The following is a 20,735-nucleotide window of genomic DNA, read 5'->3' as shown; positions in this document are numbered from 1 at the left end:
AGCGAGTGGACTTGGGGAGCTCCATTAGCAAATGCAAATTGTTGGGTGCTTTGTCCTCAGCATGCAGAAGTCTTCGGCAGTCCACAGTCCCCACCTGCCCCAGCTCCCGTTAACTGATAACAAAGGCTTTGCAATGCACGTCTGGCTCTTCACTTGTTTATTTAAATGCACCACCTGTGGAAGAAGCAGCACTGTTCAATTCCAAACCTGATGGAGGTGAGCCTGCTCTGTGAGCAGAGCAGCAGCAGTCACTGCTGGGTGAGAGCGTGGTGTGCAATGTCACCACGGCCCGGGGGAGAGTGGCAGAGCAAAGGTAATTCACAAAACACCCTGATACAAGAATTGTTGAGAAAAGCCGAACCACAAGCTCACTGAATCATGCAAATAGTTGTTCAGCCCCCAAAGGAACACCTGAAGGCTGGAACAGCCCAAGGGAAGGGAAGGTGATGGCCCAGCAGCTCCTCACAGAGCTGCAGCTCCAGGCGGGCAGGGGCTGGTGCTGGTGAGCCTCCTCCTGCCTAGCTGCACTAACCCGAGTAGTGAGTAGTTATATTTATCAAAGACCATTTGCTGCAAGTGATTAACGTTAATTTGATTTCCTGTGAGTCAATTTCCTTGAGATATGGTAAATAGGCTATTACCTGTTATTGACCTTTACTTTATTAAAAAGACTTAAAATTAGCATTTATATATATACGTCCTTCCAAAAAAGTTTTCTTAATAAAGAAAAATATTTTTATAATCACATTAGACTTGCTAGCTGAGGCTATAGCTCCAAAGTTAATGTTAAATAAAAATGGTAATTAAGAGTGAATATGATGATGGTTTTTAAACTCATCTAAGGGCCTGACCCCTTCCTTTACCTCCACTTGATTTGTGGCTCCCAGGCAGAGCAGGGCAGCAGCAGAGGCAGGCGCTGGCAGGTGGAAGCCTTTGCCCAGGATGTGCCTCTCCCAGGATTTCCAATTCTCTCCTGGCAAGAGGGCACAAGGACCTGCTGGTGTTTATAAAGAGATGCTCAGCTCCTGCTCTGTGCCAGCTCGCTCCTCTGGAGACCGACACATCTCCTCAGGCTGACTTGAACTGAGCAGGAAGAAATTACGTCAACGTTTGATCATGAAAGCAAAAAGTTTATTCATGTTTGAAACTACATATAACTACCACGAGGAAGACTTTTCAATCCAGGGTGTAATCCAGTTAGAAAGTAACACGAAACGGTTTAATACATTAGAATCACTGCCACAAATTATTTTCATGACTCAATCAGTTTCAGAATCGCATACAATACAAAAGAGAGAGAGAAAGGGCCCCTGCAATCCAGGGGGATGTACAGTACTGAATACTGAAGTCTGTATGCATTACAATTAGTTGTTGGTTTTTGCGTGTATTAGTAACAAGATGAAGAACATTCAAAATGCTTCTCAGTATTTACAACAGTTGCACTGTTTTGTGTCCAACCTAAGACCCCATGTTTCCACTTCCGCTTCTTTAGCAGTTGCCAAGGCAACCCTGATTTGTAGGAGATTACAATGTACATTACATTTCGTGGGGAAACAAAGAGTTAATTACAAGATGCAAAAAGATAAGAAAGAGACAAACTACAGCGTGAGTATCGTTCAGAGGTAGTAAGTGAGCACTCTAAGCTACAGAACATGTTGAAAGTCTATTGGTTTGTATGAGTTCGCATGAGGTAATAAAGCTGTGTTTGATTGGTGAGATGTATAAATACTCTTTTGCTACACTATGTACAACACTCCATATCACGGTGCTCTTTCCTTTCCTTTTCCTTTGTTTGTGGTTTGCTGCCAAGCAGAGGCACCAGCCCTTGGCAGGCGTGGGTAGCACCCAGCTCGTACTGTAAAACCCCGGGTGGTGGCGTGCACAGAGACCAGCAGCAAGAGTCGGCATCTCCCAAGAGCAACCTGTGTCCGTGTCGGGATTCCGAGGGGAGGCTCGGGCTCCGGGGGGGGCTTTAGCAAGAAAAGATGCTCCTGGTTTCCAATCTAATTTGTAAGACAATAGATCTCAACAAAAATGTGACGAATAAGGATTCTTAAACACGACCATTGTTAACCGAAATAACTGAACAGCTCTTTTTATTCCAGCTCTGTGAGAGATATGAAAAGATGAAACACAATCAAAGTCTGTGATTCCTGTCGACTTTCCATGGAAATATGCACACAATTAAATTTGGGTGAGGCGGTTCTTTGTGTCTGCTCTTGCTACTGAGGTTAAGCTTGTCCTGTACTTTTACCCTTAAGGCCAAGTAATTGGCAACTGTTAGACCAACATCATTAAAACTGCTGATAATAAATTATGATAAAATAGTTACAGGGCTATAAACAATGCTAAATCTTGGCCTAATTGGATAAAGTGCTTTTTAACATTGTGTGTTTTAAGTATAAATACAAATGATTATGATACCTTTAAAAAACAGATTTACCAAGTTTTCTAATAAGACAAGGTTTTACAGTAAAGCTGTAGGTGGTTGGCTACAAAAAACTCTTTCCTTTTTCTCCTGCAACTCTGAATGCGCTAATCAAGGCATCTCAGCTCAGGGAAAAAGTGTTGCTAGGAGATTAGTTAGAGGTATCCGAGTGCACACTTCCCGGCCCTTCTGTAGGGGAAGTCACAGAAGATGGAGTGGTTGCGTCCTGCCAGCCTCCATTAGCCTGCAAAGGCAAAAACAAGTCAATTGATACCATTGCGCATATTAATTACACCGCGGGCCGATGGCGGGGCTGCTCGGGAAGGGGATGGTCCCGCACTCTGCGGGGCTGTGCACGGGCAGGGAAAGCAGGAGCCCTTCGGCCAGATGCTGCCTGCAGCCAGGACTGCGGGATTTCTGCGGAGATCACCCCTGTTTTAATGAGGAACATCCCTTCACCGGCGCTTCAGCTTTTTCCCCTGAGAAGACAAGGCTGGGGCGATCCGTGTTTAACCCCCGCGTCTCCCCTCACTTCCCCAGGTTCGGCACGGCCTCTCCCAGCGGCGGGGCCTCGGCAGAGCTGCCCCAGCCGGTTCCCCGCACGTGCCCCCCCAGCTCCGGGTGAGGGGCAGGGGGGATCGGCTTTGCAATTATCCGCAGCGGCGGCCCCGCTCCGGCCCCGGCCGCGGCCCTCCCGCCTCAGACCTGCCTCAGCACGAGCAGCGCAGGAACAAATTTGCCTTATGTCTCGGCCAATCGAGGCAATTGCTGGAATCAATGTCTGATCGGATTTCGGCTGTGGCAGACAGCTTGTCGCTACATATTTTTATGTCAGTCAAGAAGAGGGAGGCGCGGGGCTCGTGAGTTGGGGGACGCTGAGTGGAAGTGACGGGGAGGCCTCAGCGCAGCGCCCGCGAGAGCGGCCCCGGCCGCGCCGCCGCTGCCCCCGGCCCTGGCAGGGAAAGGTTAGCAGGGAAATGTGCCCCTGGGGCTCGGCCACCCGAACCCTCCGGGCCGGGGACATCGGGGAGTCGCGCAGGGCAGCGCCGGTGTGGCGGGGGAGCCGCGGCCGCCGCCCCTCGCACCCCACAGCCGGCCCGGCTCCGCGCTCATCCATCACGGCGCGGAGCGCCGGGCGGCTGCACCGGGGGGGAGCAGCCTCCGTAATTATCTCCTCTGCAGATGGAACAGCAAACAGCGCAGCTTCAGCCCGACAAACCCCGGCGCTTGGGCTTTCCCTTCGGTAAAATGAACGGCAGCACCAACCCGCAGCAGCCAGGCCGCACCCCGCCGACATGCCCGCTGCCCGGACACGCCGAGCAGGCACGGACCCCGCTCGCTGCGGGAGCACCGCCAGGTTTTATTTTGTAAAGATACGAGAATCTACTTAGAGAAAGAAAAACTCTTGTGCAGATATGAGTCTAAAGATATTCCATCTGAAGTAAACATCATTCCTCTTTTATCCAAATTTATAAACAACAAATGTACAATATTTTTACTCAGCTTGGCAGCTGGAAGAGAGGTTGTCAGCAAGCATTCTTTTTTTCAAATAAATTAATCCTTACTCTGGTGGTTTGAGATTATGCACTGTATTATACAACAGCGCCTTATCAGGCCTCATCAGTGAAGATGGAATTCATGTCTGTAAAATGCTGCAGGCAATCACAGTTTCATATTTTATCATGTTGATAAGGATATCGCAAATTCTCTGAAGCATTTCAAAACACTTAAATGAAAAAGGAGAAATGCAACTAAAAGGCTTTTTATATGGTTTGTTGTGGGTTATTATGAGTTATTTATAAATCCAAAAAGAAAGATTTGACATTTCAAATGTAAAAGATTTGAGTATTTAATGGTACTTTTTTCCCCTTACAATTGAACATCTTCAATCACATTTTAAATCATTAATATTTACTCTCATGGCAAGTGGCAACTCAAAACGGGGGGAAAACCTCCCCTTCCCTGTGGCTGCAGCAGCTCACCCTGGGTCTCCCCATTCCCCTTCTCCGTGGGTTTCTGGGGCTGCTCAGCACCCGTACCCCAATCCACATCAGTTGGGAAGCACCGGGGTAGACCCTGTGAGGGGGAGAGGGTCACTAGACTGGGAATTCTCTAATTTTAGTGTCTATGAGTATGAAGGAAAACAAAGAAAAATCACCTCTCAAGCAAATATGAAACATTAAAAAAATATATAAAGCACTAATTGTTGCAGCTGTAAGTGCGAGAAAGAAGCTAGGGATGAGGGATGAGGGATGAGCTGTGCCGTGCAGCCTCGCTGCTGCCGCGGGCTGCTCCTTCCCTGCTCCCAGCCCAAGGAAGGAAGGAAGAGCACATCTCCACATTGATTTATCCCGGCGCCGAGCGCAGCCGCGGGCACAGCCCGCCCAGCCCGGCCACTGTCACATCCCATCGCTTACGGCCAGCGGGAGGACATTTAGCACCTATCACCATCAAGCCCATAATCCCTCAATTTACTGGCATCTGTTAGCCAGACTGACTGCTCGCTGCCGTTTGGAGTAACAAGGCCAAAGGTACCTCTCACACACAGGAAAAATGGGCACCCCTGAAATGGCCAAAGGTGCATCAACGTCCCTCAGAGCTGGCACAGGCAGCACAGCACAGCTCCCTGCCTGGCTGCTCAGCCACAGCAGCCTCTCAGAGGCTGTTGCCTTTTAACTCATAAGGCTGAAACAAATAAAAATTTAAACCATTTATAGTCACAGATCTGGAATTTCTTTCTTCTTCCACTAACAAGCCTTACAGCTGCACCAAGGGCTGCTCTGTGGTTCATCCCCAAAGATGTGATATTAAACAACACGTTTGCAAGAGCAATTAATACAGGTATTAATGACTGCATTTACCTGCCACTGCGCTTATGGCTCTCCAAACCACTGTTCCCCCGGGTACTCACATTTAAATTATGTGGACTGTACAGTGAATTTCCTCCCAAGCCATCATTGTATCCTCCCGTCTGATTGATAACATGACGCAGGGTATCCACCTTAAAGTGAGGGGAGACAGGATTCATCATTCCAAATCTATTAAAACATCATCACTTACAATAGGCAACATTTTGAATTATGTGAGCCAAAGGGGTTTAGCATCTTCTATGAAAGGCAAATTTATCAATCAAGACTGACTGGCAGAATTTCAACCAATCCGTGCCCAGTAGAGCCCATACATCTCTGCTGCTCTCACCACCAAACACAACTTCCTCCAGCACCGCAGCTCCTGCCCAAGTGTCTGCAGCAAAGTGCTGGGAATGTTCACCCGCCTGTGTGTGCTGGCATGTGTGCAGGAGATGATGGTGTGTACACAGCACAGAAACCATGGAGCCAGCCCTTCTGAGGGGGCTGGAACAGTGACTGGCAGTGAGGTGTATTGTAATCGCTCAGTCAGAGGCGTTCTGACATTTAAGTAAATACAGGAATAGATGAATGAATTAATAAATAAAAGTTTGTCCAATAAATGAAAGAGAGATGGGAGAGTTGTTTTGTTGGTTTTTTTTTTAAGGGTAGGGGAAGGAGGGAAGAAAGGAAAAACAGAAAGAAAATTTCACTGGATTTACAGTGTCCATGGAAGTCAGATGCACCCAGTCCCATTCCATGAGCTCAAGCCAGAGCCGAATGCATTCACAAAGCTTAAAATTTCAATCAGAAAAAAATCATTCTTTCCTTAATATTTGTGAAATTCAATGCCGGGGTAAGAATAGGCCACATCCAGAAATATGCGGCCTCCACTCTGCAGCGAGGCCCAGACCAGTTAATAGAGCCAGAGTAAGGTGGAATTTTTAGCCCAAACCCTACCCTGCCAGAAAGGCCCTGCTGGGGGCATTTCTCCTACCTGTGACTGCACATTGGCTCCGACTTGGGACCCCTGGTAAGAATCCCCATTCAGACTCTGCATGTTCATGAACATGTCCCCAGAATTTGGGAGGTTAAAAGAACCAGAAGAACCTGGAAAGGAAAGAGTTAGGTAGCTGAATAACAGAGAGCTGCAAAAACATAACCCCGAGACCTGAGGGCAGGGGAAGGAGAAGCAGCAGGACAGGAGAGGACAGGCAAGGCTCAGTGGAGGGGAAGTTGCTTCCCTGGCGTGGGGTGAGCGTGGCCACCAGACCCCACAGCAGCCACCAGATCCCGGCTCTCAGCCCCACACCAGAGCGCTGTGCTGGGCAAGCCTGGGAGCTCCCTGCAGCCCAGGGCAGCTCTTCCCTCTGGAAGAGCAGCCTGTACAGCAATGTTTCCATATCAGAGCTGTCCCCCTGTGGATCACTCCATCATGAGGTGCCATCACCAAACACTCATTTTGAGCCCGTGCTTTGTGTCTCCTTCCAAAGGAAATGCTTGGCAGTTCCCAATTATGTGGTTTATTATTGTTAAAGATGGAACCTTTTTCTTACTTGCTTTTAGTTAGTCTTTTTTTTCCCAGTGGTTCTCTATCCTCTTAGGTGTCCACATCTAAGTCACAGCAAAACTTGACTGCAAATAGTGTTTGTGCTTGTGGCAACCTTTGCCCCTGTAGCCCAAAAGAGCAATGCCTCCCTCACACACTCCCCGACTAATGCAGTGCTCAGACTTGCAAAATGTCATCAGCACACCAGTGAGACCTGTAGCAGAACATGTCACAGAGTAACTCCAAACTAAAGTTCCATCCTCAGATTTCTAGCATCAACTCCATTTCAGGCCATCCAGAGTTTAAACTCTAATTAGAGCATGCTAAAATATTCTTCTATTTTGTTGTTATCTTGACAATAAATTTAACAGTCCTACAAAACGAGACTTGGACCTCTGCCCCATTTTACATTCTTTTCAGTGAATGAGTAAAAGCTTAAAGTAACTACAGAAACAAGAAGGTGCCAGAAGGCAGAGCCAGGCAGCCGTTACCGCTGCAGGAATTACATGGGCCCCACTCTGCTGTCCCATGGCTGTGGGAGCTTGGCTGTGCAGCAGCTGGGACCACCCACGGCAGGGCTCAGCCCCCGTGGTGCAGCGTGGCCATCCTTGGCTCAGGACTACCCCCTGTGCCAGGACTGGCTCTGCTAAGGAGCTGCATCCTCCTCATCCCGACCGAGCTCGCTAGGGCACGTCGGGGCCCTGCAGGAGGCTGAAGGCAGCAGGCAGGTACGTACCAGAATTTGGTGTGGTGGGGGAGTTGGTCTGGTTGTTCTGGACAGCCGCGGCCACGGCGTGCGCTGCAGTCACGGCCGTCTTTGCCGCGTAGAGATTGGCTTCCTCCTGGAACTTCCCAATGTTCTTCTTGTACCTGATTCTCTTATTGCCAAACCAGTTGGACACCTGCAGTGGAGAGAGGTGGGGAGGGTGAAGGACACGAAGCACTTGGCTGGGCAAAGGAGGATCCCTTTGAGATGCCAGAAACACGACCCGTACCTGCCCTGGGTAACTGAGCACTCACTCAGATCAGTTAAACCTCGCCATGGAGCTGGGCTGACCTGGCTCTGCTGCTCTCTTGGCAAACTGAGGCACAGCAAGTGACTGATGACTGCACATATCCCAGAGCTTACTGTACCACAGCATTGTCCCCTACCACCATGGGCCATTTGTCAGCAAAACTGGTGTAAGACCCAGAAAGCTGCTCAGGGGGGACCAAGGTCCGGTTGACTGAGGGCGAGCGGGCAGAGAGAGCAATTGTTCTTTATTTTTGGGCTGGAACAACCTTGGCATCCCACTCACAGAATCGTGTTTGGTTGGCTGAAAATGAAAGGAATCATATAAATCAATAATGGTTGAAAAGTCACTTTGTCATGTCCCTTTGAAGATCTGTACTGAAGCCAAGGTGGCTCCCAGGGCACCAGCTATTAACCCGCACAGGGGTCACGCCTGGAGCCGCTCAGGGAAGTTTGTACAATCTTGCTTAGGGGCTTTGTTTAACTTCAGCTGCTGTAACAGAGCTCCTAAATAACAAACCCAGTTTGGAACATGGACAATGGCCAACACAGCAGAGACAATAAAAGAACAGCAGTAAAGGGAAGGGACCAGTGACAGCCCAGTGGTTATCAGGCAGCCACAGGGCATGGCAGGGGCTGGGGCCCTGTCACAGCACCCAGTTCAGGATCCTGCTGAGGCATGAGCCAAATCCTGCTGTATTTGATGCAGCGCAGGCTTTTGTTTAACCACAATTAATGGAAAACCTCTGGCCTTTACCAGTAATATGGAAGGCACCTTATACATCCTGCTCCCCTGATAATACTCCACCATATTCTATATATTGCACTTAATATCACCTTGTCAGTCAGAGAAGCAATAATACATTAATGAAACCCAGCAAATAATTATTGTGTACAATCAGATTATGCTTTATTAACAGTATCATAATTGAGGAATCTCTGCACATCAACCGTATTGTCCACGGATGTGCACAAGACCCCTCTGTTTATGCACGCCCCTGGACCAATCAAACAACAGCCATCACTAATAAAGGTTTATTTAATTCTCACAGTAAAATTTTAATATCACCAGCAGCCTGGGGAAGCCTCAACGAGTGGATTTGCTTGACATCAGATCGTTTCCATTCTGCTAGTCCCAATACTTCTTAATCTTTAATATCAAGGCAATTAAAATTAATGGCCACTCATCCAGAGCCACTGTGGGCAGTGTTTCCTTGACATCAATTGTTTGATGGGATTACCTAGAGGTTAAACTAACAAGCAAGGTTTAATTGGAAGCAATGAGAGGAGCAGTGCTCGTACGTTATGTTTAACCCGCACACCACATCTAAATGAATATCCAGAAATGTTCAACTCTTCCTCAGACTGAGCCTGGCCTCGGGGCTGCCAGAGGAGCTGCAGCAGCCCAGGGGGTGCCACAGTCACTGCCCCATACCCTCTGCCCAAGGACCCTTTGTGCTCCTGTGACACAGTGCAGGGCAGAGCGTGTCCCAGCCCGGGGAACGTGGAGACACCCAGGGACACCCAGGGACACCCAGGGGCTGCGGCTGCAGCTGGGAGAGCATGGCTGACATGGGCAGCTGGACTCAGCCAGGACAGGGCCAGGGCACTGTTCCAGCAGGCTGTGCCAGGCAGGATTTAGGATCCCTGCCCACCTGGAGCACACCTCACCTGGCTCGTGCTGCTGGCACTGCCGTGGTCCCAGGGCAGACCTGGGTGCAGGTGCTGGGCTCCCCGGGACCCAGCTCCTCACCCAACCCTGTGCTCACCCCAACATGGAAGTTGTCTCCATTGTGAGCTGCTTCACAACACATTTTTCATTAAAACAAACTATCTCTTCACATAAAAAAAACAATGAACATCTTTCTCCTCCTGATCATTGAAGGCCAATTAATTAATTGGGCTTAATTGTATATTACATTTCAAACAATACTGTTGCACTTATTTATCATGTTAATTGCAACGTTAAATAAAAAGACAATAAATTATTACTGAAATCATCAAGATGCCTAATGTGGGATTTGGGATGGGGCAGGCCTGCCTCATGCCCCCAGAGTGGGTGATTTCCTGGGATAAATCAGTGCTCACTCGGCAAAGACGCAGCTGACACAGAGCATCGCTGCTGGAATTGGGGAGCTGCAGATTCATGGAAATCTTTCCACTGTTTCCATGGCTGTAGCACACAGTCTATGTTCCACACCTAAAACATGGTACAAACCAGAAAATGTTAAAAATCAATGTTGCACAATTACAACATTGATCTGTGATCTAAACCCAGGAGTTTTACCTCCAGAACTATTTCATTATGCTGCAGCTTTTTTCCTTGCTTCCCACATGAAGTCCAGGGGTAAGAGCCCCTCCATCCACAGTTTTCCCTGTCCACCTGCTCACAGAAACACTCAGAAGCAGCAGGGGCCAGAGGGGTGCTGGAAACCAGCTCCTGCATCCTTTCTTTAAAACAATGTTAAATATATTCCCTTGTCAACCACATCCTTCTTTTGTTTGAAGCGGTGAAAAATGTTATTGCTGTACTCCAGTGCCTCGCTCTCAGCACTGGCTGTGCCCTCTCTCCAGCCCGTGTGATGGACTGATGGTCATTTGTGACACCCTGGAAGAGCTCATCTGCAAAAGTATAAAACATCAGCCTCGCAGCCATGGGAGGGGAGAACAGACAATACAGTTTATCTCCCTCCAACGTGTGCTGATGGGGTGGCTCTAAATTACAGCCGACAATGTTCTCTGCTAAGGACATTTTTTTCCCCAGAATTACCTTTTCCGCACTCTTAAAAATGAAATTGTGTGAGGTGTTCATCTTAACAAATAGTTTGTCTTTATGCTTTTCTTGAAAAACCTTCTCTACATATTATTTTAAACACCGATATCAAAACTGAAACTATCGATCTCCCACCTGCAATGAAACGATTCTGGGAGACAATTTTCTTTGCAGCTCAGTAAAGTGCCATGGCAGCAGGATTTCCAGTCAGCAGCCTAATCTGGGGGGAGGATGACCCAAAACACTCACTAATTAAGTGTTTGAGGGAGAAAATGTTCTGCCATGAATCTGCCCCCAGCGTGTACAAGGCACTGACAGTACAAGAGAGAAACACTTGGGATCATCGTTAGGAGAGGCTACAGAGGAGCCTGGCTCAGCCAGGGAAAGGACAAAGCCTCTTCATCAGAGACAAGCCAACAGCTCCAGAGTTTGGACAGCCATCCCTTAATGTTATTTATTCCTTTTTGCAGCTCTTTGGCCCTCCGGGGTATTTGCAGCACAGGAGGTAAATGGGGCATGGTGACAGGCACGGCAAGGTCCAAGGGACACTTGGTCAAGGCTGAAAATACACACACTTAGAGATCTTCCATGGAGCCCTGAGCGAGGTGCAGCTCAGGCACTTCCTGGGATGCCATTGCTTGTCCCCTGTGATGCTGCTCCTGCCAGGGTTTCAGTGACTGCTCAATTCACTCCGAGCTCTGGATTGCATCCTCCGAGTTCTCTGTCAGTCACCAGAGCAGTGTGGGGGGCTGCTCTGTAGTGCCTGCTCAGAGCTCTTCTACTACCTGGCCTCAAAAATACACACCCTTTTCAGCAAAAGAAAGACACCTCCAGCCCAGTTTGACCTACAAAACACCAACTAACCCTGCAGTACTGCCATGCAGCCTCTGGAAGTGCCTTTGGAAATCAAAGATTAGAATACCCATGGTGTTCATGCTCTCTAGCTGTGACAGCAGATCCATCAGGAACTCAAGCAACCAGCTGATCACAGGCACTCCCTCTCTCTCATACATGCTCCTCTCTCATTACATGATACATGGCCCCATTTCCAGGCTTTACCATATCAACTCGAGTTTTTCCAAGTCATTTATAACATCTTGCCAGAGCAAAGTTCCAGCCGTGCCAAGGGCCCAGCCCTGCATCCCTGGTGCCAGGCTGGGTGGGCAGCACTGCCCTCGGACCAGGCTGGCAATGTCACCCAGCAAGGCTGAGGTTGCTGGATGCAGTGATATGGAGGGCACAATGCAGATACTCCCATCACTCACTCAGACTTCCTAATGGATTCAAGGAACAACTAATTCATGTCTGTATCAAATATTAAAAAGACAAACCTATATTCCTGTCACAGGCTCTCTGCCACTGCTGGCTTGCTGGACCATCTGCCTGCCTTTTATTTCATTCTACAGCATATACATTAAATCTTATCAAACAACCAATTAAGAAAGAAATCAGATCTATTAGCACTAGAAGCAATCAGTTATGGCTTCTCAAATGTTCCATCTCATTTCCTACAGTCACTTCAGCCTTATCTGGATCTGTCTTTTTATCTGTCCACACCAAGGAATCACTGAGCCTCTTCCTGCCAGGCACTACTCACCACTGGGTGCAGAGGGAACAGCTCTTCAGCAGGTCTGGTGGGCTTTTTCACATGTCATCTTGCCCAACTACATTAACCAAAACTGAAGAACTTTTGGTTTGTTTGAGTTGGTGTTGATGGCATGGCCTCTCCTAAACATACAGCAGGCTGCCTTGGATCACATTGAAGATTTCTGGACACCACTTACTGAAGGAATTGCCACAAAGCATCTCGTGCCAAGGACTGGAACCAGCAGCAGGATTGAGGCTGCGGACCACAGTGCCCTGGCACTCGTGTGCTCTCAGGCCGTTTGGTGGTTCCAGGCACCCCCAGCAGCTGCAGGGATGCCTGAGGGCACTGAGAGCAGCCCAGCAGCCGCCACAGGGGCTGCAGTGCTCCTGTGATGCTGAGGGCAAGGGGGGAGCAGTGTGAGAGGGAACAAGCTGTGCGCTGGATTTCCCTCAAAAACTTCTGCCCATCACCACAGCTGTTTGTAAATGGACTGGGAGAAACTGCCTCCCTCCCCACCCCATACCTTCCCCTGGCACCGAGCACAGCCCCTTGCCACCCCATTTGGAGTGGGGTATGTGCTGCGTGCCAAGGAACCGGCGAGGAGACAGCAAGGCACGCACACGTGCCCTGGGGCAGTTCTGCCAGGGCTGGTGCTGGGGGGGCAGCCAAAGTCAAGTAATTCCAAATTTGGAGGAGCTGGGCAGACTTTCATTTGAAAGTCTTCAATAAAGTGCCTGAATTTTTCATGCATTCAATGGAGGCCTATAAAGTAAATCTCAACTCAGGTCTTAATTATAAAGCTAAAGGTTGCATTGCTAATAATGCCAATAGTGCAGCCTGCAATCATTAATAGTTAACACACACGCCGCAGGCACCATTCCTCTCAAAGACCTGAAATATTGATAAGGGAGCCGAGGGAGCAGGGAGGAGCCAGCACACCAGCCCTCAGCAGGAGAGGAGCACTTGGAGACTGCAGGGCATTTCCCTGCCACACAAGCTCAGGTCCTTCCCCAAGCTGTGCAAGCCAGATTTGAGGGAGAATAATTGGGGTTTCTAGCAAACATACAGGCCATGTGGAATGCCAGAGAGGTGTGTTGCTCTTTGAGCTGCCTGGTGAAGGCAAACTCGATGGTGTCATCAGCCTGAGCAAGACACCAGTCTGAGCTGTACAGGTATTTTGGCCCACAGGGAAAGCAGCTGCAGCCAACCGGGGGCAGGGGGTCCTCCCTGCTGCTTACCTGTGATACCGTGATGCTGCATTTCTTTGCCAGCTCTTCTTTGGCTTCTTCACTGGGGTAGGGGTTACTGAGGTGGGAGTAAAAATACTCGTTCAAGATTTCTGTGGCTTGTTTACTGAAGTTACGCCTTTTCCGTCTGAAACGAGAAAAAGAAAACACCACTGTTCCTCCAGATGCCAGCAGGTCCCTGGTTGGATGGGGAGCAGCAGCCTTCATTTCAAAGCCTCTGCTACAGCACAGAACAACACAGCAGAGCTGTCCTGGCACCCTGACCCCTTTGGACTCCCCAACACCATGGGAGGGAGCAGCACCACCTCCTGCACCCAGCCCCAGGGGGCTCTGAATTCTGCCTCTGGCTTCACACCCCCACCTCCCTGCAGGGCTCCTCCCATGGGAGCACAGGCCATGTTCACACACTGTAGGAGAAATGATGAGGCAGGTGCTGAGGCAGCAGCCTCCCTGGTGGCCCTCCCACAGCCAGGTACACAGCCCAGCCCAAAGCTCCCAGCCACAGAGCCCCTCTGTGCCAGCTGCAGCCTGGCAGACCTCCTTCCCCTCCTTCCCTTCAGCACAGGTCAGCCGGGCCCTGCACAGCTCCCTGGGGTGAGGATGGTACAACAGGATGGGGCAGCCGTGCTGGTGTGTCCTCACATGGCCTCCCTGAGCTAATTGGCTTCCAACAGCAAGTGGATTTCAGGGCTTTGTGAGCGAGACCCATCTGTGCCCCCTCCTGCCATGGGCTGCACGGGGCCCAGGCTCTGGCCCGCATGGGACATGGGACAGGCCCCAGGGGGTGTCACCTGGCTGGAGCCTTGCAGAGAGCACCTGCCCGTGCTCCAGCTCAGGAGCCCGCAGCCCTCGCCGTGGGGCAGCCCCTGCACAGCTGCAGTGCCAACCCTCCGTGCCAGCGGCTGCTCTCCTTCAGCAGAACATCCTCTGGAAGGCTCCAGTTAAACATTTCCTTGGAGCTCCTTCCCCCAGGGCTGCTGCAATCACCGCCGGCGCCCCAGGCCAGCCGGCAGCCGAGCGCAATCCCCAGCGCGCTCTCGCCGAGTATCACGGTGCTGCTAACTGCACCGTATCCTGGAGCAGGCAGGCTCCCTCCCTAGAGCTCTGTTTATCTCATTACTATGCTTCCGCTCATTTTGCCTTATTTACCTTCCTCCTTTTTAAAGAAATCACTTTAAAATGTACATCTGCAGGCTCTACCTTTGCGTTCCTGGAGCTCTCCATAGACATCTCCTCCAACTGCCTGCAATTACCCTGATTTCCCACACCTGCCAGTGACCTCCTTGTTAATAACATTATTTTGGTCTTGTTTAGCTCCTCACAGCTTTCAGGTGTGAAGCGTGAGCTGCTGGAGGAGGGAGGCTCCGTGTAGTGCCTGCTGCTCCTCCCTTTTCCGCTCCTGCTCTGCCAGGCCCTGCTCTGAGGACAGGAGCCCTGTGAAGGGGATGGGGCTGGGGACCACTATCCCACCTCATCAGGCTTCAGAACAATTCTGACTGTGCTTAAAGCCCCCCTCCTAATCCTTGTCTGCCTGCCTCCTGGCAGCTTGTGGAGCAAGCAGCCCACTCAGGCCACCGTGGGTCCTGGGGACAGGCATTGAGCTCCAACAGTGGTGCAGGTGTCCAAGGTGGGGAAAACAAGCCCAGTCTTTGCACTAAAATTTGAAGAAAAGACCTTGTTGCTTTTGAAGTCCTACCGTGCAGGGGTCCCTTGCACAGCAGCTGTGGATGAAGGCTCTTGTTGGGATAGAGCAGCCTCTCCCACCCATCCCTGCTGACCTGGGACAACACTCCCAGTATGGCCAGGCTCTCCTGGGCTGCCCAGAAATTACTGCTTCCCGCCAGAAAGAAACAGGGCACTTCCCTCTGCCTTACCTGGCATCAAGGAACCTTGATCTTAAAATCATTACTGCTTCACAAGTGCTTTGTTTGAGCTGCATCTGGATGGAGCTGAATTTTCGATGAATGATGCCCACCATCCTTTCAATCTCCTTGGGAGAAATGGGACGTGTCCGGCTCTGTTCTCTGAGGAGGTTCATGACATGAGTGGTAAATTCATTACATGCCTGTGGAGGAAGAAGAGGCTCAGATGTGGGTTTGTGCTGCCCACAAGGACACAAGCTCTGACCTGGCTGTTGGGGGAAGGCAGCACTGAGGGGAACCCCTCACATGGCCCTGTCCCCTCCACATGTGTGGCCACAGGGTCCCACCCTGTCCAGGAGGCCTGCAGCTGTCCTGGGGCAGCCAGGGGAGCCCAGTGACCACAGCCCTGCTCCTGCCATGCTCATCCTTTTCCCATTCCCAGCCAGACCCCCGTGGAGAGGAGCAGCTGGATCAGCCCCTGTGGCAGCTGCAGGCAGGGCAGGGTGTGAGTGGGGACCTGCACTCCTCACAGCCAGGGGACAATACCCCCAGCCCTGTGCCTGGGTACCCCCTGCAGCACCCAGGGACCTGAGACCTTTCTGAGGCACCATGTCCCCATTTTGGGTGGGTTTCAGTGACACTGTGCCCACTGTGCCCACGCTGTGCAGCCGAGGCACTGAGGGCAGGCACAGGGAGCCCTCAATTACCACTCCCAGTCTGTGACATGTTGATATGGACTTCAGCCACCACCAGGATCCCCCTGCTCTGAGCCTCCACACATGCTGCTGTCCTGACTTCCCTTTGCAGGCTGGAACCTGACAAACTCTGCTAGCTCCCCCTTCCCTCTCAAGCCAGGCTGCAAAATATGTACGTAATATGTCTGACAACAACATTTTCAAGGATTCTCCAACATTTCAACAGATTATGCGATGGAAGGAGTTAAAAGTGAAAAGTTTATGCATCTTAAAACTCATAATTTCCTATAACATTTGCTGAACGTCTCACAACTTATTAAGTGAAGCCATCTATGAATGCAAATGCTGATTAGCAATTTGGCAATAGCCCAACATTCGCAGAATTCACATAGCTTTTCTTTAAACCAGTAGTTCATACATGATTAATTAGAACATCTCATTTATGTAGTGTGCACTTTAGCTCATTACTCTAAGTAAAATTCGTTAAGTATTTACATTTAGATAATTAAAATCTGGGTACACCCTTAAGAAAGATGCATACACTTCAGGCAAAGTGATTTTTTTTCTTTACACTACTGGAAGTAAATTACAGGCTAATTTACATCCGTGCAGCACCCGTTGGAGGCAGCCCTGGTGCAGAGCCCTTCGCTCGCCACCGCCGAGCCACTGCTTGTGCCAGCACCTGCCAGCCCGGTCTGCCAGGGCTCCCCGAGCTCCGGGGGAAGGAGTTGGACGTTTCTCACCCTCACTTCCCACCAGCACATTCTTTCTTTCAGCAGGGGACAACCCAGGCATGCAGAAGTTCAGGCCCAGCCCTCTGACCGATGACACCAGCTTTGGCTCACCCGGGAAATGTTGCACAGAAGGGAAGGGGACACGGGCACCAGAATGCAGCAGCTCTCCCCCTGAGATCAGGCAGCAGCTCTGATTGTTCCAAAATACAGCTGAACCCAAGAATTTGGCACTGGATGGGTGTTCCAGGCACACAGTTTGCCACAAGCCCCCTTCTTTTCAGATCCCAGGTATTCAATTTTAAAGTACAATAAAACTGGCAACTGTTGCATTAGAAGTATTTTCAGGTTATGTCTTTTCTATAAGAGATTTCGTCTCAAAACTGGACTTCAAAAAGCAATAATTAGTTTCTTGCTTCAAGAAGCAAAAATCTTTCTCTGACTTACTCAGCTTGCCTGATGAGACTTGGTTTGGGTACAACTTCTGGGAGATCCTGGGTTTAATTCATCTCCACCAGCACCTCCCCTATGCAGAGCTGCCTCACACAGCACAGTGGGAGGAAGCTCAGAAGACTCTGATGCTTTGTCTTGTTTCTCTTGTTTATTTATAGCGTCCAAGCTACTTGATCCCTTTTCCAGGACTATTTTTCAGGCCTCTGCTTGGTGCCTGAGACATTATTAATAATGTCAGGTTATAAGTGATGGCCTTGTTAACCTGCTCAGAAACCTTGTAGGAGCAGGGATGCTCCTGCTGCCTCAGTGCTTCATCACGAGTGCACAGGAAAAAGAGAGGAAATGGCCCAAAACAATGTTGAGGGGCAGGGTGGCAGCCAGTGCTCTGTGAGGCTGGTGGTGGCTCTGAGCTGCCACACCTCGCCCCAATTCGGGGTGAATTCAGGAGACATCTGTGAACTTGGGAACTGGGTTCCCAGCTGCTCCAGGAGGCCTGGGACCCTTACAGTACTTTTGCCTACAGCAAAAAATGTATTTCAGTGTAATTACAGCAGATAGCTTTCAATATGTCATCTCTGTTATAGGAGCTGTAAATTATGGAAGGCGCTGCCTGTGCGTGGCCATTTCTCCCGGCACCCGGCGAGGGAGCACTGGGTGATGGCGTGACACACTTTCCATTTCTCTTGCCTTTTTTTTTTTTTCCTGAGTGCATTCCCCTGACTGGCAACAAATATCAGGATCAAACCCTGCCTGGAAAGCGTCCCAGGAAGGCGCTCTGGTTCCTGCTGCCGTGGGACGGGGGATGCCCGTGCTGGGCAGGATGGCAGGAGCGGCTCTCGGTGCGGGCGGGTGCCCAGCACGGGCTCCCCGCTGCAGGAGCCTCCTGCCTCCCAGAACCTGTGGCGCCAGAGGCTCAGATGCCAAGCCCTGGCTGCCTCTCGGGCACTGCAGTGAGACAAACCAGCAGGAGACAGTTTGCTGCCAGGCTGGGGAAATCATCATATGTCTGTTGAGCAGACGTGGCTGGGTGTCAGGATCCGTGGGGAAGCATGCATGTCTCATCCTCTGCTCTACCTCTCTCTCCTGCTCCAGCAGCATTTGAGCATCCTCCAAAATTTCCTGTGGTGTGGACGGATGGCTGTGACATTTCAGCTGAAACCTTTGTAAATGGAGCTACAGGGCAAAAAATGCTCCTGCTTCCCCCACGTCATTAAACTTATTAGAGTCCAAGGATGTTTGCCAGGAAGCGGCTGCGAGCACGGAGCTGCTGCCTCTGTGGCCCAGATCTGCCTGCAGCCTGTGTGCTGTGCCTGTAGGAGACAGGTTCATGCCACAGCCACCCCCATCCCACACTGCAGCTGCACCTGGCAGGGCGAGGAGGGCTCGGGGCTCCACCAGGACTGCTGGGCCTTGGGGTCAGGGGAGAACAGCAGATTTGTACACAGACCCTGACAGGTGTTTGCTCAGTTATTTGTTCTCCACTTGAACAACACAGTGGAAGGGACAGCACAGACAAGGCAGTGCCACTGGCACCTGAGACACACGGTGCTGCTGGCACCTGGCAGCATGTGGCAAGCGTTCTCAGTGCCACCGGCGTGCCCAATGTGTTGGGTCACCAGGTCCCAGTGGTGAACACAAACCTACAGATCTCTGCAGCATGCTCTTCACTCCAAACAAAGACACTGTGCTGGCATCTGCCTGAACCAGGATTTCCCTAGTTTCTGTCCCCAAGCCTGGGCCAGGTGCTCTGCTGACGCCTCACTGCCCACTCTCTTCAGACCTGCTCCAGCTGACCTGCTGTGGCCAAGTCCTGTGCCAGAGTATCCTGCCACCTGCTGCCAGGAGCCTGTGGGCTGAGATGGCCAAAGCAGCCCTTGTCTGCCTGTGCCCCCCAGCTTGCCAGACCCAGCTGTGTGAGACCTCACCAGGGCAGAGGGTGGCACTGAGTGACAGACATCTCTCCTCCTCTCTGCCTTCTGTGCGCTGGGCAAAGGGGAGAAACACGGGCTTGGGTGCTGCTCTTGTGCAGTTACAGACAACAGAAAACACTCAGACATGCAAGACATGCGTCCTGGCTCCAGCCAGCAGCTCCTTGGAGCCCAACAGACAACAGACTGCCATGGTGGCTCTCTCTGGGCAGAGGGGTGGGGAAGGGGAGGAAGGGTTGTGGTCCAGAGTGGGCAGTGGTGGGCACTGGCAAGCAGAGGAGAGCAGTGTCAGGTACACGAACAACTGAGAGGCTGATGTCTGACCTGTTCATATTTCTCCAGCTCTGTGTGATAGATTTGTCTGATCTGGGTCAATTTGGCTCTGTAATCTGAGTGTTCAATAGAGTTATCTGAAGACCCTCCAGAGGCTGCTGCGGCTGCAGCTGCTGCCGCCGATCCCCCACCTTTCTCCGGACCTGAGACTCCTTCTGCCAGAAGCATATTGTCTAGTCTCATTAGCTGAGGATCGGGAGGGTCTTCCTCCTGGGCTCCTCGGATGCTCAAACCTTGGGCAGAAAAGAGAGAACAAGAGAAAACACAGTCAGTACTTCTGCATCTGCCCGACTTGTGCCCGCTCGCTGCCCGCCTGCCACAAGCCCTCTGTGACACCCGCCTGCCCGGGGCCATGGGCACAGCCCTGCCCCAGCATGGCCCCAGCACGGCCCCAGCACACCAGCCAGCCCCATCAGATGCAGTCTGGCAGTGCCACAGACCCCTCTCTGCTCCCATACACTGCAGGAACAGTACTGGTGTAGGCTGTGCCAGATGTGCCAGCAACACACAGCTGCCAGGCACGGACCTGGGCACCAGCAGTGTGCTCCGTGCACTCAGGGGACAGCACAGGATTCCACACTGACTGTCTCAAGAAGGACACACAGTGGGAGATGACCCCCCCACTGGCCAACTTTCCAACTCAAGAAAGCACAAGGCATTAATCTTGCCCTAAAATACACATTTTAAACCTGTCACCTTCATTTAAAACTATAATTCCCTATAATTTCATGGGAATAATAAAAATGTCTCATCATCTCTTTAAATTATTTCTGTTGCCTGTTCAGAGGTCCACAGGCACAAGCTGATGATACCACACATTGTCCTGGCGTGTCCCTGAGCTGGAACACACGTGTTGGGGACAGCCCAGGCCACCCATGCTGCAGCCAGGGAAGGTGGCGCCGCACCTGGGAGTGCCTGCAGCAGCAGGGGTGGTGGTGCCTGGCCAAGGGAGTGCTGCACCCATCCCTCATTCCCTCGTCTGCCCGGCCCCACTGCCTTGGCAGAGCTCCTGGCCCGCAGTGCTGTAACACAGGGGTGATTTCCTTGGTGAGTTGTTCCCCTGTTTGTCACTCTCCTCCTCTGCTCTGCTGTCAGAATGTTCAATAACATCCTGGTTTTAATCCACTCAAGCGTTCCTTCCCTTCTCATCAATGATTTCTGCTGTTGTTTTTCCTTTTAGCTTCTGGACCCTTTCTCAGTCCATGTTTACTGTGCTCTATTCCAGCTGTTATTCCCCAGCTGCATTTCTGCTTTCACTATGGAACTCATCTCCCTCCCACTATCCCATCA

The 20,735-nt window shown here is 50.9% G+C and overlaps 1 protein-coding gene across 6 annotated transcripts in view; it reads right to left on the bottom strand.

Moving 5' to 3' along the window:
- Positions 1-1,109: 1,109 nt before the first annotated feature.
- PBX3 (PBX homeobox 3) overlaps positions 1,110-20,735 on the bottom strand; it is a 104,015-nt gene continuing 84,389 nt past the window's right edge. For 3 of the 6 annotated variants that reach the window (XM_036393654.1, XM_036393652.2, XM_036393653.2), the window contains 7 exons: positions 19,437-19,678; positions 15,318-15,508; positions 13,435-13,570; positions 7,560-7,725; positions 6,272-6,384; positions 5,340-5,429; positions 1,110-2,672 (listed from right to left, as the gene is read on the bottom strand). In XM_036393654.1, the coding sequence (XP_036249547.1) occupies positions 2,580-2,672; positions 5,340-5,429; positions 6,272-6,384; positions 7,560-7,725; positions 13,435-13,570; positions 15,318-15,508; positions 19,437-19,678 (1,031 nt within the window). In that variant the 3' untranslated portion in view covers positions 1,110-2,579. Of the gene's footprint in view, positions 2,673-5,289; positions 5,430-6,271; positions 6,385-7,559; positions 7,726-13,434; positions 13,571-15,317; positions 15,509-19,436; positions 19,679-20,735 lie in introns of all 6 variants that reach the window. The other 3 variants (XM_036393655.2, XM_036393656.2, XR_004981248.2) reach the window with 3 other exon arrangements.

This window comes from Molothrus ater, chromosome 20 (genome assembly GCF_012460135.2).
Source record: "Molothrus ater isolate BHLD 08-10-18 breed brown headed cowbird chromosome 20, BPBGC_Mater_1.1, whole genome shotgun sequence".
In the NCBI taxonomy this organism is placed as follows: Eukaryota; Metazoa; Chordata; class Aves; order Passeriformes; family Icteridae; genus Molothrus; species Molothrus ater.
This window is presented reverse-complemented; position numbering and strand designations above follow the sequence as displayed.